Source organism: Globicephala melas, chromosome 16, assembly GCF_963455315.2.
Source record: "Globicephala melas chromosome 16, mGloMel1.2, whole genome shotgun sequence".
Taxonomy (NCBI): Eukaryota; Metazoa; Chordata; class Mammalia; order Artiodactyla; family Delphinidae; genus Globicephala; species Globicephala melas.
The window spans coordinates 63,645,840-63,661,486 of NC_083329.1; the positions used below are offsets into that span (position 1 = coordinate 63,645,840).

At 35.7% G+C, this 15,647-nt stretch overlaps 1 protein-coding gene across 6 annotated transcripts in view; it reads left to right on the forward strand.

The window, feature by feature from the left end:
* HERC4 (HECT and RLD domain containing E3 ubiquitin protein ligase 4) overlaps positions 1–12,105 on the forward strand; it is a 132,409-nt gene extending 120,304 nt beyond the window's left edge. For 5 of the 6 annotated variants that reach the window (XM_030862380.2, XM_060286195.1, XM_030862379.2 and 2 more), the window contains 4 exons: positions 1,766–1,848; positions 5,249–5,432; positions 10,452–10,554; positions 11,437–12,105. In XM_030862380.2, the coding sequence (XP_030718240.1) occupies positions 1,766–1,848; positions 5,249–5,432; positions 10,452–10,554; positions 11,437–11,645 (579 nt within the window). In that variant the 3' untranslated portion in view covers positions 11,646–12,105. Of the gene's footprint in view, positions 1–1,765; positions 1,849–5,248; positions 5,433–10,451; positions 10,555–11,436 lie in introns of those variants that run through there. The other variant, XM_060286196.1, reaches the window with a different exon arrangement.
* The last annotated feature ends 3,542 nt before the right edge of the window (positions 12,106–15,647 follow it).

Genomic DNA, 15,647 nt, shown 5'->3' on the forward strand with positions numbered 1-15,647 from the left:
AAGTAGACTAGTTGACAACTAAAGAAGAGAAAATCAGGAAGGATTATAAGTCACTTCAGAAGTAACAATTTCAGTATTATAAATTAGACTCTTGGGAAAATGGTAAAACCTTCAGTTTTTCTTTTTTTATGTCTTTTCAAAAACTTTGTTTGTCCCCCACCCCTAAACAGTTCTCTTTATGTTTTTATGGTCAAAGCTGACAAAAGCTACCATATTCCACTATCACACAACTTGCCAAAAAATTATGTGCCCCCTCAATAAAGTTTATCCATTCTTTGATCATTTTAAGAATTGGCACATAGTTTAGTTGTAAGAAAATTTGATAGATTTAGGGGAAATAAGTTAATTTATTTTAGTAATGTTTAATAGTTTTCAAGAAAAAACATTCTCCTTGGACTTCTGTTTACTATGAAATTTTAGTTCTCCTTTTCAGTTGATTCACTTATAACCATGTCAGTTATCATTGAATCTTTACTGTTCATCTCAATTGACTGAAACATTGGGTTCCAAGCAGTTTAATTTCTGATTTATCAATCACCAAGTTTGTGAATGCTTAGTATATCTAAGAACTGTGGTAATTGAAACATTCCTTCCTACTACCATTTCTTTCCCAGACGTTCAGTGGCTCTTTATTACTTGTAGAATAATAGCTTTATAATGGACTTAAAAGACCTTTGTAATCTGGCTTTCTTTCTAACTTTCATTGTATCCTTCCATTCATACTGCATTTTGTCATGTCTCACAATATTCTTTTATATACCTTACCATCCCTGCTTTTTAGGGGCATACTTTTTTTTGATATTTGCTCTTATATCTATTCTTTTGTTCAATCTCTGTACTCAGTCAGAAATTTCCACCCTCTCCTAATCTTTCAGAGCCCTACTTACGCTTCCAGGTGCTTTTCAAATGACATTTCTTCCTAAAGGTTTTTAATACTTCCTCTAGTTAGAAGTAAGTTTTCTTTCTTCTGTGGTCTGGTAGTATTTTGTTCCTGTCTGTATTATAGCATTGATTTTATTATAATGAGTTGTTTACATATCACATTTCTCCTCTTTCATTAAATAGTAAACTCCAGAGCAGGGATTTATTCATCTCTTATCATCCCACTCCCACCATAGTGTTTTATAGACAACAGATACTAAAAAAAATGTTTTAAAAGAAGAGGATAATATTCCAAAAAAAAGGGAATAGGAAGAAGAAAGATTCAAAGGTGGGAATGGTAACATTAGGAAAATGAGTACACTACTAAGGGAAATTAAAAGTTTCAAAATAACCGACTCTTTATAGACCAAATTAATGGCAAACTGGAAGAACAACTTGTAATTAAGAATGCAGCAAGGAAGAATTCAAGAGTAGCAGCTATCATGTGGGAAGAATGCATAGCTAGTCTAAACTGAATGCATTCTGACTTCGAGTCTTTCACTTGTCCGTGGAAAACATGCTTTCTAATATTTTACTCCTGTAGTGACCCTTCTGAAGTTTTACACATGATAAATACTCAGTTTCCTGTTTTTAACAAACCAAACACTTGTTGATTTGTAATTAGTTAGTCAAGGTAGGATTTCAAACTGCCAGAGAAGATGAAGATTTCTAGTTGTGGCTTTATGCAGAATTCACAAATAAGCTTATGGTAGCAGAATTTTACTGCAAATTTATTACTTCTTATATTTAATGAGAGCAAGGTAGATTATAATAATAGGTTATTAAAATAATCTAATAAGTTTTGAGTCTGACATTGACTTTTTTTAAAAATTTAAATTAATAGATCACAGTTGAAAACTTTGGTGCAACAGAAGTGAAAGAACTGGTTCTAAATGGTGCAGACACAGCTGTTAACAAACAAAATCGGTAAGTGAATTATAAGCAGCATCAGTGGTAGTAAAAAGATTCAGTAGGCATTTTCTTCTGTATTTAGAAATATGTCACAACCTTAAGTTTTTACTCAGATAAAACTTATTTTGAATGGTAAGGACGTAATTAATCTTCCTTTTGCTCCTTTTAAGACATTAATAAAGGGATTAAAAGATCATTAACAACAAGAACAAAGAGAAGGGAGAGGAGACAACAGCAAACTCATTTTTGGAAGCTAGAAGCCAGTGGTGCCTAACTTCAGCCAGCCAGAAAAAGCTGCAACATAAGATGGACTGGGAACCAAGAAGGCAGACAGTTCATATTGCAGAACAGAGGCCTCAGGCACTGAGAATAAAAAACAGGTTAAAATGTGTATGTCTGTGGAGTTTAAGGGGAAGCTGGAAACAGAAAGATTGGCTGTTATAAGAAGCAGTTAGAAACCCATTTCCCTTAGTACACAAGTAGCTGGCAACTTCCCCTCTCCAGCCTAGGCAGATTGGAAACTTACATTCTGGGGAGATTGAACTAAAGGAACTGTGGATTTGAGGGCAGTTAGGTACAGCCAGGGACAAAGCGCTGAAATGAAAACAGGGAGATTAAGTGACAGTCTACAGCTCCCTCCTCCTTGACACTCTATATTGGAGGATTCTTCTCTGGGAAAACTGCCTAACTTTTAAATGTAAGTGAATAACCAAAGATCAGTAGACATTTAAGAAAGGACCAAAACAGTGAAAAAGAATGCCAAGGAAACACAAACAGTGTAGGATGAAAAACAAAACTTCAATGAAAATTGAAATCAGTATCCTCAAGATGGTAAGAGTAGCATCCATAAGGATACTATTAAAAACTGAAAAAAATTCACTGAAGGAAATGGAATGAATGAAATTTGTCAAAGAAATGGTACGAAAAAAAACTTCCCAGAACTGAATGACATGCCTTTTAAGATGGAAAGCATGTGAACTGAAAAAACATATGCCAAAGCAAAAATACATGAAATTTCAAAACCCAAAGAAAAAGGGACCCTAAAACCTTTCAGAAAAAAAAAAAGCAGACCATACGCAAAGAATTAAGAATCAAAATAACATCAGGCTTCTAAAGAATGACACTGAAGCTAGGAGATCAAAATTCTGGGAAAAAAATTATTTTTAACATAGAATTCTATATTGAAACTATCAAGTATGTGGTGTATAAAAACATTTTTATACATGCAGAGTCTCAGAGAATTTACTTCCAGCGCATTTTTCTTAAGAATGTGTGGAGGATGTGTCCTACCAAAACAAGGAATTGAACCAAGAAGGAGGAAGACAGGGGATCCAAAAAAAAACAAATAGGAGAGACAAAGAGGAACAGCAGTGTGTACATGATTTAGAAAGAGCAGTCAGTCTGTGGTAGATCAAGAAGATGGAGGGCTCCAGGAGGAATGTCTTCAGGAGAAAAATGCAACCTAAAATATTTGAATGAATCTAGAGGAGATTGACATTTCTGTTGAAGTTGGAGATGAGGTAGCAACCTAAGGGAAACAAAAGTTCTTTTTAAGAAAAATAATCATAGAATACTCCCTAGCTGAATATTTATAATCATAAAAATGTTAACAATAAATATTGAACCAATATTCATTATTCACTGCATCAGATAATATTTATAATTGTAAACCAAGGAATAACAATAGAACTGTGTTGTTGAAGTTTGAAGGTAAATATCAGAAGGAATAGCAAAAATAGTTAACAAATAGTTTTCTTCAAATTGCCAGGGACTTGATCCAAATGATTATAATCCTGATTCTACTACTTAGAAGCTGTATAACTAAGTTTAGGTAAATTAGTTTATGTCTCCGTGCCTCATAGTCTCTTTTTCCATAAAATGGGATGATAAATTATACATACTTCATGGGGTTATTTTGAGGATTAAATGAGGCGATAATTTTAAAATGCTTAGAGTAGTACCTAGCACATGTATGTGCTCAGTAAATGTTGGCTGTTAGGATTATTACTGTTCAACATTTTAAAATGTATATACTTCTACTTTGATAAAAAATAAAGCTGTTTTAAAAATAATGTGAAAATAATTTAGGTCTTTCTACTTACCCTTTAAAAAAAAGCTTGGTTTTGAAAAACTTTGACTATGATTTAGAAAGATTGTTTTTTTCAGCTTTTAAAGTTTCTATTGTTGGACTAATTCTTTAAGTTTCTAACAAATATTGTTTCCCATAGGTTATTTAGAAGTAATTTAAAGAATTTTGATCTTTGTACTGCCAGTCCTAGTTACATAATGAAAGTGTTGAAGGCAAAAATGTTAGCCCATAAAACAATTTAACCTTTTGTACTTAAGAGACTTAACTAGTATAAATTTGACTTTCTCATTAGATTAATTATAAAATTATGCATTACAAAATTATCTGTTTCTTCTCATCAGAACCTTATGCTGATAAGCATATGCTATTATTAATTTTTCCTTAGGGCCACCCAGTTTTATAATATCCTCCTTTAACCTTTTTTTTTTTCCCTCTTTGTAAATTTAGTTTGGTATTATTTTAAACTTTGCTAAAATGATTATCTGTAGATGACTAAATTTACCAGTATTCCCATTTATAGAATCATCCTTTTTAATTTGGAAAACAAGAGTATGAAATATCGAAATCCTCTAGTACCCATTCTCATTATTGGTTTGACCAGATAGTTCATAAAGTGTTTGTGGCTAACAGAACAAATTGAATAAAATAGCAGTTCTAATTACTGGGTAAAGGGGTTTCCTTTTGTATCATAACAGGAAGAAAAGCATCCAAAGTGTTCATGTGTATGTGTGTATTTATATGTATGTGCACATACATTTGAAAAGAAACTGCACTTGTAATCTTTAATGATTATCCTTAAAGAATACTTAGTGTCCCTGTTGGGTTTTTAGTTTTTTAAATAAATTGTGTTATCAGATTCCTTGAAACCCAAGGAAAAACAGACTGTAGTCTGTCAAATAGTCTGAATCCCAAAGCTCTCATTTTTTTTGGTCACCTAGTATTTTTAAGAGGTTATTCTTTTTAGGGATGTATGTGGAATGGTATGTATAAATTCTGAATAATTTGTGAATTTAAAAATTTTTTTATAGCCATTTGTATCATCATTCTCCCCATTAGGAAATGAAATCTTTCACTTAGAAATAGCCTAAGAATGGCTGTAAATGAGAGATTGTACATGCCTCATAGATATACCAGATTTTTGTATAGAAAGAATAATAGACTTCTTCATAAAGACTTTGTCCCTTTGAACCTTACTCATACTTTCTCAGTTTTATACATAAGTAGCAAAAAGTACAGCTGCATTCAAAGTTTTAATAAGACTTCAATATGTATTCTCTATAAAAAATGATTTTTATATTCTGTGCATGTGTGCTTTTTCATTTCTAGGCAGGAGTTTGTTGATGCTTATGTGGATTACATATTCAATAAATCAGTGGCTTCCTTATTTGATGCTTTTCATGCGGGCTTTCATAAGGTCTGTGGAGGAAAAGTCCTTCAGCTCTTCCAGCCTAATGAACTACAAGCAATGGTTATTGGAAATACAAATTATGACTGGAAGGAACTGGAAAAGGTAGGGGAAAACAAATCTCTGATATTGTTTAAATGGAAAGGCAAAAGGAAAACATGGCTTGTTGATGGAAATCTTGCTCTTTCATTTATTATTTTCCATTTTACACTATTTAGTACTATCGTTTTTATAGGAAAACACTGTACCCTTCTTACTCCACAATGAATGAATTTTAATTATATGAATTAGATAGCATTTTTATATCTCTGGTATTGGTGGTATTCATATAGAAAAATATTATCTATGACAGAGGCTGAATAGAAGCCCCAGCTAAAACTGAATGGGCTTTCATTCTGCCTCAATCCTAGGAAAACCATTATGAAAAGCACTCACAGTGATTACGATCTTTGTTTCCTTTTTTTCTGATTAGTCTCAATGTTAAGTTTTTTATCAGAGAATAAATAATACTCATGATTTTCATTACTGATGCCTTAACGAATACAGGAAACTTTAGGGAGAAGATGGGGAATTTTTAAACAACTTTTTTCTTTTCCTTCTTTTCTATACAAGTAATTCTCAGATATTTCTTCAGCTAAACATTTAGTGAAAAGTGCTACGTTAGGTCAACTTTAAGAAAGATGTATGCAGGGTTGATCTGTACATTTTTCCATCTTTGTAATCTAGCAACCTCTGATACAGCTTTTGCATTAGTAGTTCCATACTGTATACCTGTTAAGTTAGCTAACATTAAAAAATATGTTATTAAGTCTAACAAGGATACAAAGCATTGGGAACTTTCATACATTGCTGTTGAGAATACAAATGATACAGCCACTTTGGAAACAGTTTGACATTTTCTTATAAAATTAAACATATATTTGTTACATTCTCTAGCAGTTCCATTCCTAGATATTATGTTCACACAAAAATCTGTAAACAAGGGAGGAAAGAAGCATTATTGTTTAATGGGTACAGAGTTTCAGTTTTGGAAGATGAAAAGCTTCTGGAGATGGAAAGTGGTGATGGTTGCATGTAATGCCAATGTATTTAATGCTACCAAACTGTACACTTTAAAAAGGTTAAGATGATCAGCTTCAGGTTATGTGTATTTTACTACAAGTTTTTTTTTTAATTATGTTTTTAAAAATCTGCAAACAAGTCAAACAACACAGATATCCTTCAGTGGGTGAATGGATAAACCAACTGTGCTGCATCCATACAGTAGAATACTACTGTGTGTTAAAACGGAAGGCACTATTGACACATGCAATGCCTGAGATAACTCTCAGAGTCCTTATGCTGAGTGAAAGAAGTCAGTCTCAGAGAATTACATACCATATGATTCCACTTATATGACATTCTTGAAAAGCCAAAACTATGGTGAACAGGGGCTAGGGATGGAGAGAGTGTGACTGCAGAGGGGTAACACAATAGAGTTCTTTGGGTTGATGGAATTGTTCAGTATCCTGATTGTGGTGGTGGTTTATCTCTACATGTGTTTCAAACTCATGGAACTATACACATATCAGAAAAAGTCAATTTTACTGTGTAATAATCTAGGGAATAAAAGTTTTAAATTAAAAAAAAGTTAGGACTTCTGGTTAGACATATTGGAATAAACACATTTTTCTCTGCTCCCTCCCAAAATCTCACTAGAATGACAATAAAGGAATAAAAATAGGAATAACCACCCCCACCCCCCCCAAAAAAATACAGTGAGCAAGAGAAAAAATAGTTTTAGAAGATAGAAAGTAGGTGGATGGGGACTTCCCTGGTGGTCCAATGGTAAGGAATCCACCTTCCAACGCAGGGGAGGTGCGTTTGATCCCTGGTCAGGGAACTAAGATCCCACATGCCGCGGGACAACTAAGCCCGCCCGCCACAACTACTGAGCTCGCACGCCTCAGCAAGAGAGCCTGCACACCGCAAACTACAGAGCCCACATGCTCTGGAGCCCCCATGCCACAACTAGAGAGAGAAAACGTGCATGCCACAACTAGAGAGAGACCCGAACAGACAGTGGCACCATAACGAGAAGATTCTGCATGCCTCAACAAAGATCCCGTGTGCTGCAGCTAAGTAAGACGCGATGCAGCCAAAAAAAATAAGGAAAATAAATAAAATAAATATTTTTAAAAAGAGAGAGAATAGGTGGATGAGTTGAGTGACTTAGAACAAAGAAAATTGAATTTGAAGCCTCCAGAGGGACAGGGTTGTCAAGAGGCAACCCGTGTCACAATGTAGAATCTCTGAAAGGCTCAGGAATTGGCACATCATGCTACTGTAATGGCAGGGATGCAGGGCAGGGCTAAGAGCAATAGGATTACTTCAGAGCTAACTTAAGGAATTATTAGACCTCTCACATCCCCTTTCCTACCCAGCAAAATACAACTCTGGAGAGAGGCTTTAGAATCTGGGAAAACAGGTAGAACTGAAGCTGGCACTCAGAAAGCTGGTAGCCAGGCTTAAATCCTCTAGGAAGGAGAGTGAAGATTTCTTTTGGGGGGTAAATTGATCTGCTGAAGAGAAGAAAGCTGTATTGACTTTAAGGATACCCCAGTGGAAATGGACCCCACCTCCAGTCACTCTACAATGAAAACAATGTAATGACCTCTCATCACACTTTAGATCATACACAGTTTATCCTTCTTGCCTCATCTTCTTTCATTCCTCCTCTCACTCTGCTTCAGCCTTATTGGCTTCTTTGCTGAGCCTAGAACCCTCCAGTCTTGTGGCCTTTCTATTTCCTGTGCCTGGAATTCCCTTCACCTTGGTAATTCCAAATGTTTCTTGCTCTCACTTCCTTTATGTCTTTATATCTATTCAGAGACCTTCACTCGGTAACTTACTAAAAATTGCACATGGGCACATATACATCCCTATCTCCCTTCTGTGCTTTTATTTTTCTTCTTTGAATTTGACTAAATAAAACTTTAATTGTCTTTACTGTCTGCTGCTCCTTACCCCCCACTACAAATGTAGGCACCGTAAAGGCAGGATTTTTTTCTCTGTGTTCACTGCTTTATTTCCAGAGCCTTAGAAGGGTACTCAGCAAGTAGTTAAAACCTTGCCTGAAGATATAACTGATAGAAGTGTTCATTCAGTAAGACAGGACATTTTTTTAAGTATATTTTAGTGTACTTAGTATACTTAGTTTTTTCCACTGTGTATCTGATTCATTATAATTTCATTGATTATGATTTATGACTTTAGATGCTCTTCTTCATCAGGACTGTGTACACATTTCCCCAGAACCATCTTGAGGTTTAAAAAAAAAGGGAAATAGAAAAAACTAGGCATCCTTCTTTCATTTCCCCACTAACATGGTCACAGACTAATTCAAACAAGTTAATACATCAGCTGATTTCTAAAATTCAAACCATTTTCTCCAAACCTTTATAAATTAATAGCAAGGGCTTCCCTGGTAGCACAGTGGTTGAGAGCCCGCCTGCCGATGCAGGGGACACGGGTTCGTGCCCCGGTCCGGGAAGATCCCACATGCCGCGGAGCGGCTGGGCCCGTGAGCCATGGCCGCTGAGCCTGCACGTCCAGAGCCTGTGCTCCGCAACGGGAGAGGCCACAACAGTGAGAGGCCCGCGTACCGCAAAAAAAAAAAAATTTAATAGCAAATATGTTGTGGATTTCTCAGGCGTTCAGTCATTGAGATAATCATGGCTACAAAAAGAGCCCCAAATTCAAGAAGCCCACAAGCAGATATTCATTGAGCCCCTACTGGTTGCCTGATACTATGCAACAGATTAGGAAGAGAGCAGTAAATAAGATTGAGACATGGTCTTTGTCCTCTAGTAAGGAAGCTGGACATTAAGTAATTGAACTGTGATGAATATAAAGGAAGGGAGTTTAGTGAATGGTATATAAGGAGAAGCCTGACCTAGGTTACAGAAACTGGGAAAGCGTCTCATAGATGGTGCACTCCACCAGGTAAGTAAGAACTTTGTTCACTGAAGTTTCCCCACGGCCCCAAACTTTGACTAAAGCTCATTATATATGTGTTGAATGAGTCAATGAATGAATTAGGTGACATTTAATCTGAACCCTAAAGGATAAATAGAAATTAGCCTGATGAACAAAGAAAGGAGTGTGTGTTAAAGGGGAAGTGTATTAGCTGTTTTGTTGCAAATTACCGCAAAACATAGTGGCTGAAAGACGACAGTGACATTTATTGTCTCCCATAGTTTCTGAGGGTCTGGAATTCAGAGGTGTATTTAGTCCAGTGATTTTAGCTCAGAGGTCTCTCACGTGGTTGCAGTCATAATACTGACTGTTGCTGTTAGTCATCTGAGATTTAAGGATAGAATTTCCCTTCCAAGATGGCTCACTCACATGGCTGTTGACCAAAGGCCTCAGAATCTCACCATGAGGACCTCTCCATGGGGCTGTTTGAATGTCCTCATGAAATGGCAGCTGGCCCCCCCTTAGAGTGAGTGATCAAAAAGAAGCTAAAGCCACAGAAGTTTTTGTCATCTAGCCTCAGAAGTCATGCATTCTCATATCTACAATATCCTAATCATTAGAGGTCAGGTCTGTTCAGTGTGGGAAGGGACTACACAAGGGCATGAATAGCAGGAGGCAGAGATCTTTGAGGGCCATCTTGGAAACTACCACAGAAAATTACCGGTGTTGCTCTTAGAACCATTTATTTTTTAAAGAGAAGATAGAATAATACAAAATAATTAGTATGACTTCTGTTCATCAATATAGGGAAAGAAAATCTTATAATTATTACAGATACTTAATTCCATGTTGAACTTTAATAATCCATTAATATTTTAGTGATTCTGGTTTATCCTTTAAATATTTACTTTGGAAGATGATATTACAATCCTATCATGTTCTTTGAATTGGGAGGGGGGAGACATTTCTGCTGATTCATACATATTTTCTTCCCTTTCCCCTGGAACTAACAGTTGCAAAATGCCCAAGAAGTAGTAAGTAGTTAACTGAATCACATGAGTTTCAAACACCTGGACAATGTTAGCTTTATGTGCTAAGGAAGCCAGTTTGTCAGATTTGAGATAAAACATATCTCTTAATATTAATAAAAGGTTGTGTTGTTTTTAGAATACAGAATACAAAGGAGAATATTGGGCAGAACATCCTACAATAAAAATGTTTTGGGAAGTATTTCACGAATTACCATTGGAAAAGAAAAAGCAATTTTTGTGTAAGTATTTCTAATTTTGTGTTTTATGAGAATGGAATCTAATAAACTTATTCTCACAGGAGATTAATTGATTCACTTTAGTGGGTAAGGTTTTTTCCTTATTATACCAAGGTCCTGTTTTTAATTTTTCTAATCTACATCATTACATGTGTTTTCATATTTTGAAAGCTAAATTCAGTTAGCTTCCAAAATAGAATTGTTTCTTTCAGATGAAAGAAAACAATTTATAACACTGATTACAATAAACTAGGGATGTAATTCCTTTTAGAATTTCTAAAAAGATCTCTGCAGTATAGCTCTTTTCTGTGTTCAGTCTTCATTTTCTTTTTCTCCTTGCTTCTGCATGAAAACTTTGGGAATTGGTGCAGAAAATAGAACTCTTCTATTCCAGGACTTCTCTTATTTATAGCCTAATCTGTGTCTATTTTGCATATCATAGGATGACAGGTCATTCTTCAGTGATTTGAGATTTGGCTGCCAATTATAAATTTCTGTTTAAAAATGACAGAAACAAGACAAGTAGAAAAAGGGATCATAATCAAAACTGCATTTTGTTTATAAACTAGTTCTAAATGGCTATTCTTTTCAAAAAGAAGTTTTCTTAGAGTGTTTCAGGGACAATAGTAATTCATGTACCAAACATTTATTAAGCATCTCCTGTGTGCTAATATTAAGATTACACTTTTAAAGAAAAAATACTGTTTGGATGTGTCTCAAAATCATGCTTCCACAAATTCTGGAGATAGGCTTCCAGTAGAAGTAACATTTCCATTAGAGCAAATGTTACTATAAAGCTTTGCTGTGGTGATTGTCTTAATAACTTGATACTCCATATTGTTGTTTTGATAAAAAGTAGTTGGCTCAATGGTTTTTTCTTGGCAGTATTTTTGACAGGTAGTGATCGCATTCCTATTCTTGGTATGAAGAGTCTAATACTAGTCATCCAGTCAACAGGAGGTGGTGAGGAATATCTCCCAGTTTCCCATACCTGTTTTAATCTTCTGGATCTTCCAAAATACACGGACAAAGAAACTCTACGCTCTAAACTGATCCAAGCTATTGACCACAATGAAGGTTTCAGTTTAATATAACTTTGGAGTTATAACTATTCAGTTTACTGCAAAAGCATTAAACTAACTATTAGTGTGTTTTTTTGTGGTGATGAATCCAGCAAGGTGACAGAGGTACTATTATAATTCTTACTTGCAAAATGTTCAATGCAATGAGTATTCATGAAAGCCAAAAAACATTAAAGGAAATGAACAAACTGTGTTAATATTAAACTTACTGTACAGACCCATGGATTTTTTTTTGCCATCTTCCAATAAACATACAAGTATTGTGAATACATGGAAGTTTTACTAACATGAATTTTAAGAGTTTGCATATTTCACAAATGATCTGGTGTGAGAGTGCATGAAAATGTTGCTTAATTTTTCTTCAATCACGGCTCAAAAACCTTTAACTTTGGCCTGCAATAGTCATTTGATTATTTTTTCATTTTGTAAATACTGTTAAGTTTTGTAATAAAATAGTTATGTTCTGATACCAGTACAGTTTCTATGGTTGTAATTGAACTGAGCTGACTTTTAAGGGTTAAAAATTATTATTTAAACCTTATTCTGAGAATCTATGAAAGCAAAAAATTAGTATGGTGAAAATAGTCTTTGCTTTTTTGCTAGAATACATGTCCTTGTGCAAATCTAAATTACAAATAGAGTTCTCTAAATAACTTATAGTTCTTTCCTTTTGTGACTCTTGAGATACTAATGATAAATGGGAGGTTATCAGAAAGCTTAATATTTAGTAATGGAAGAACTTTGTCCTACAGTTGCCAGAATACAGTCACTGACTACTGTGAGAACCAGTCACTGGGTTATAGCTTTTAAAACTATTGCTGCTGCAGGTTGGTATTTAAACGGAATTTTCAGTGCTTTAGAACTGTTTACTTGAATTTTAAGAAACATCTTAACAGTTTTATGGTGCTGATGCTTAGTTATCTCCTGTCATTAAATTGTAACACTGAGTGATGCAACACATGTGACTTTCTGCTATAATGCAACTGTTTTTTTTAATTTATTTTTTAAATGCCATGAAAACTGTTTAAATATTATTCATTGGTTTAATATTTAAACTTTCATTGGTTCTCACATAAGATTCCAAATTCTTCAAAAAGAGTAATGTCTCAGGGAATGTCTCTTAAAATTTTGGATAGTTCCCATTCCCATACAAATTCATCCATTTTATAGAGGTCCCCAAGTCTCTTATCTGTAATTCTAAAATCTAGAACAACTCTGGAAAAAAATTGTGTATATAATTTTACAGCAAAACCTGATCTGAACTGTTGAGGCTATTTATGGTATTAAATGGGACTATTTGTACGTTTTACTGTGGCAATGTTTAATGTTTGATTACTTTCTGTGTTTGATCTAGGTGCTGCCTCAGACCTCTATGGGTTGCTACATTATGTGTGCTTTAAAAAATTCTTTAACATTCATAATTCCAAAATGCTGCAAATGAGCCCAAGGGTTTTGGAGAAGGGATTGTGGACCTGTACTTTTATTAACTTCATTTATTTATTTATATTTTGTCTGCGTTGGATCTTTGTTGCTGCGCACTGTCTTTCTCTGCAGCAAGTGGGGGCTACTCTTCGTTGCGGTGCACAGGCTTCTCACTGCGGTGGCTTCTCTTGTCGTGGAGCACAGGCTGTAGGTGTCCGGGCTCCAGTAGTTGCAGCACGGGGGCTCAGTAGTTGGGGCGCACGGGCTTAGTTGCTCCACAGCATGTGGGATCTTCCCAGACCAGGGACTGAACCCGTGGCAGGCGGATTCTTAACCACTGTGCCATCAGGGAAGTCCAATGGATGCCTGTACTTTTCAGTAGTTTAACTTAACAAACTTTGGTGGACCATAGGTGTCTTTCTATAGATACAAGCCCTAATAATTTTCCTTAAAGTACATTTTTCCCAATGAAAATTCTTCCATGTATCTGTTATTATACTATTTCTCTGCACATCCATTCCTTGAGAATATTAGTCACATCGAAAACTAAACGTTACGTATCAGATGCTTTTTTTTAGTAACCTGTTTGCTATGAAGCTCACCTGTGAAATAGCAGCCACTTTGGATTAATACAGGTGGAGTTCGTTTAACAAATATTTTAACAAGGGCCTGACATCTTACCTGGGAACACAACAGTACAAGGCATAATTTGGGTAAGTCTGATATTTTCCTGTTTCTGTTGCTGCAGACCTACAGTAGAATTAACAGCAGGGAGATTCATGGTAGAAAATTAAAATACCACTGAAGATTTTTCAAATTGCCATTTGCTTATTAAAAAGCAACAAAAATACTGAGCTTTATAGATTAGAAAGTAGGCAAATGCTGAGTTCATTAAATTATAAGGACCATGATTAGTGAGTTGGCTAAACTTTTGAAAATACTTGGCCTCCACACAGACCTATTTGTAAGAGCAACTGTATGTTTTTAGCTCCCCTGTTTTAAGTCAGTAGTAATTTTAACCAATAGCCATTGTTCAGACTGATTGAGAAGGCAGTAGAACCAAGACACGCCTTTAAGTTGGCATGAAATAAAACCAGAATGTAGTTTTCAAAACAGAGACCTAAATTAAGAGCTCCAGCCTTCACATAGGGCCCACTCATAAGGACCATTCATTAGGGTTATTTCTAACAGGTTTGGTTTTTTTTTTTTGCACTGTAGATGATCTTCACTGCATTTAGTTTAAGCAAGTCTTTTGATGAAGTGTAACATGTAGAAGGCAGTCTTCCTCCGCATATGGTGAGCTCTCTGAAAGCACGGGCGAGTGGCCTTGCTCCCAGCCTCTTCCCAATCCCCAGCCTGTTTTGCACTTGGGCCACATCCAAACTCCTTATTATAGAGTTTTGTTCTCCCTTCTGAATAGTTCAGTAGCTGCCCACTCTTACACCGCTAACACTTCTAGAGATAAATTGGGAATTGTTTGTTTTATATAAGTCTGCCTTACCTTCCCTGTTAGGCCAGCCCCCGGGAATGGAGTGTTAAATGCAGAAGGGAACTCCCCAACTCCTTTCCCTTCTCAACCCTTACTATACTTTTGAATCACCTGGGGCTACTTCTTAATACTATGTGCAAGCCCCACCTTAGGCCTGTTAAATGCTCAGGTTACTTTCAGAAATTTCCCAGTGATCTTTAATCCCAGTTGGGAAGCACTTAAAAAGAGGAGTCATTAGGCCATTTCTCCCCATTTCTGCTAGCTCTGTTCATTTTTAAGGAGTCGGAAGAGCTTTTTGATTATGTCTAGGAGTTGAGACTTGTTTCAAATAAAATTTATCAAATAATGCTGTAAGGCAGATGCTAATTAAACCATGTGCCATTAATTAGGGTATTGTACCAGTGGAATATATGATGCATTAACCAAGGGAAGTGGAAACAGCATTGAATACATGGCTTTAATTAAATCAGGTCTTGCCAGGTACTTGATTACTTAAAACGACCACTTACCCTCCTTTTTAAGGTGTGAACTACCTGACTTCTTTTTCCATTTTGTGCATATATGGAATGATGTCGCTGTTTCTTATTTTTATAACATCTATGGATGGGGTTTTACAGGTAATTTTTCTAGTGCAAACAAGATACACAGGGGCAGAGGGGTTTTCTTGTTTTTAGATTCACTTCAAAAGTCTGCTGGGGAGAAGGCAAGCGACCTGAGAGCAGGAACCTGCCAGTCAAGATTTATTCATTACCTCTTTGTAAGGGGCGTGTTCCTGCCCTCTTGAATAGTAGGAAAGTCCATACCAAATATGATCTAGAGTCATTTTTTGTCCACTCCTTGTGTTTGGACACAGGATTACAGCACATGAGTTCAAAGTGCTGGTCCTTTGTCAAATCTTCATACGTCAGGTTAGTTATTCTTAGGCAGGGTTAAAGGAGGGGAAAAGGCAGGGCCTGAGGCTCCTGGCCTAGAATGGTTGAAATATTAGTTTTGAAACGTTTGGTGATGCACCAGTTGCTACAACCAGAACTTTCATTGCCAAAGTACTGTTCTGGTGAGACTGATAGATAAAATTAAATGAAGAAATGTAGTATGAGAAGAAA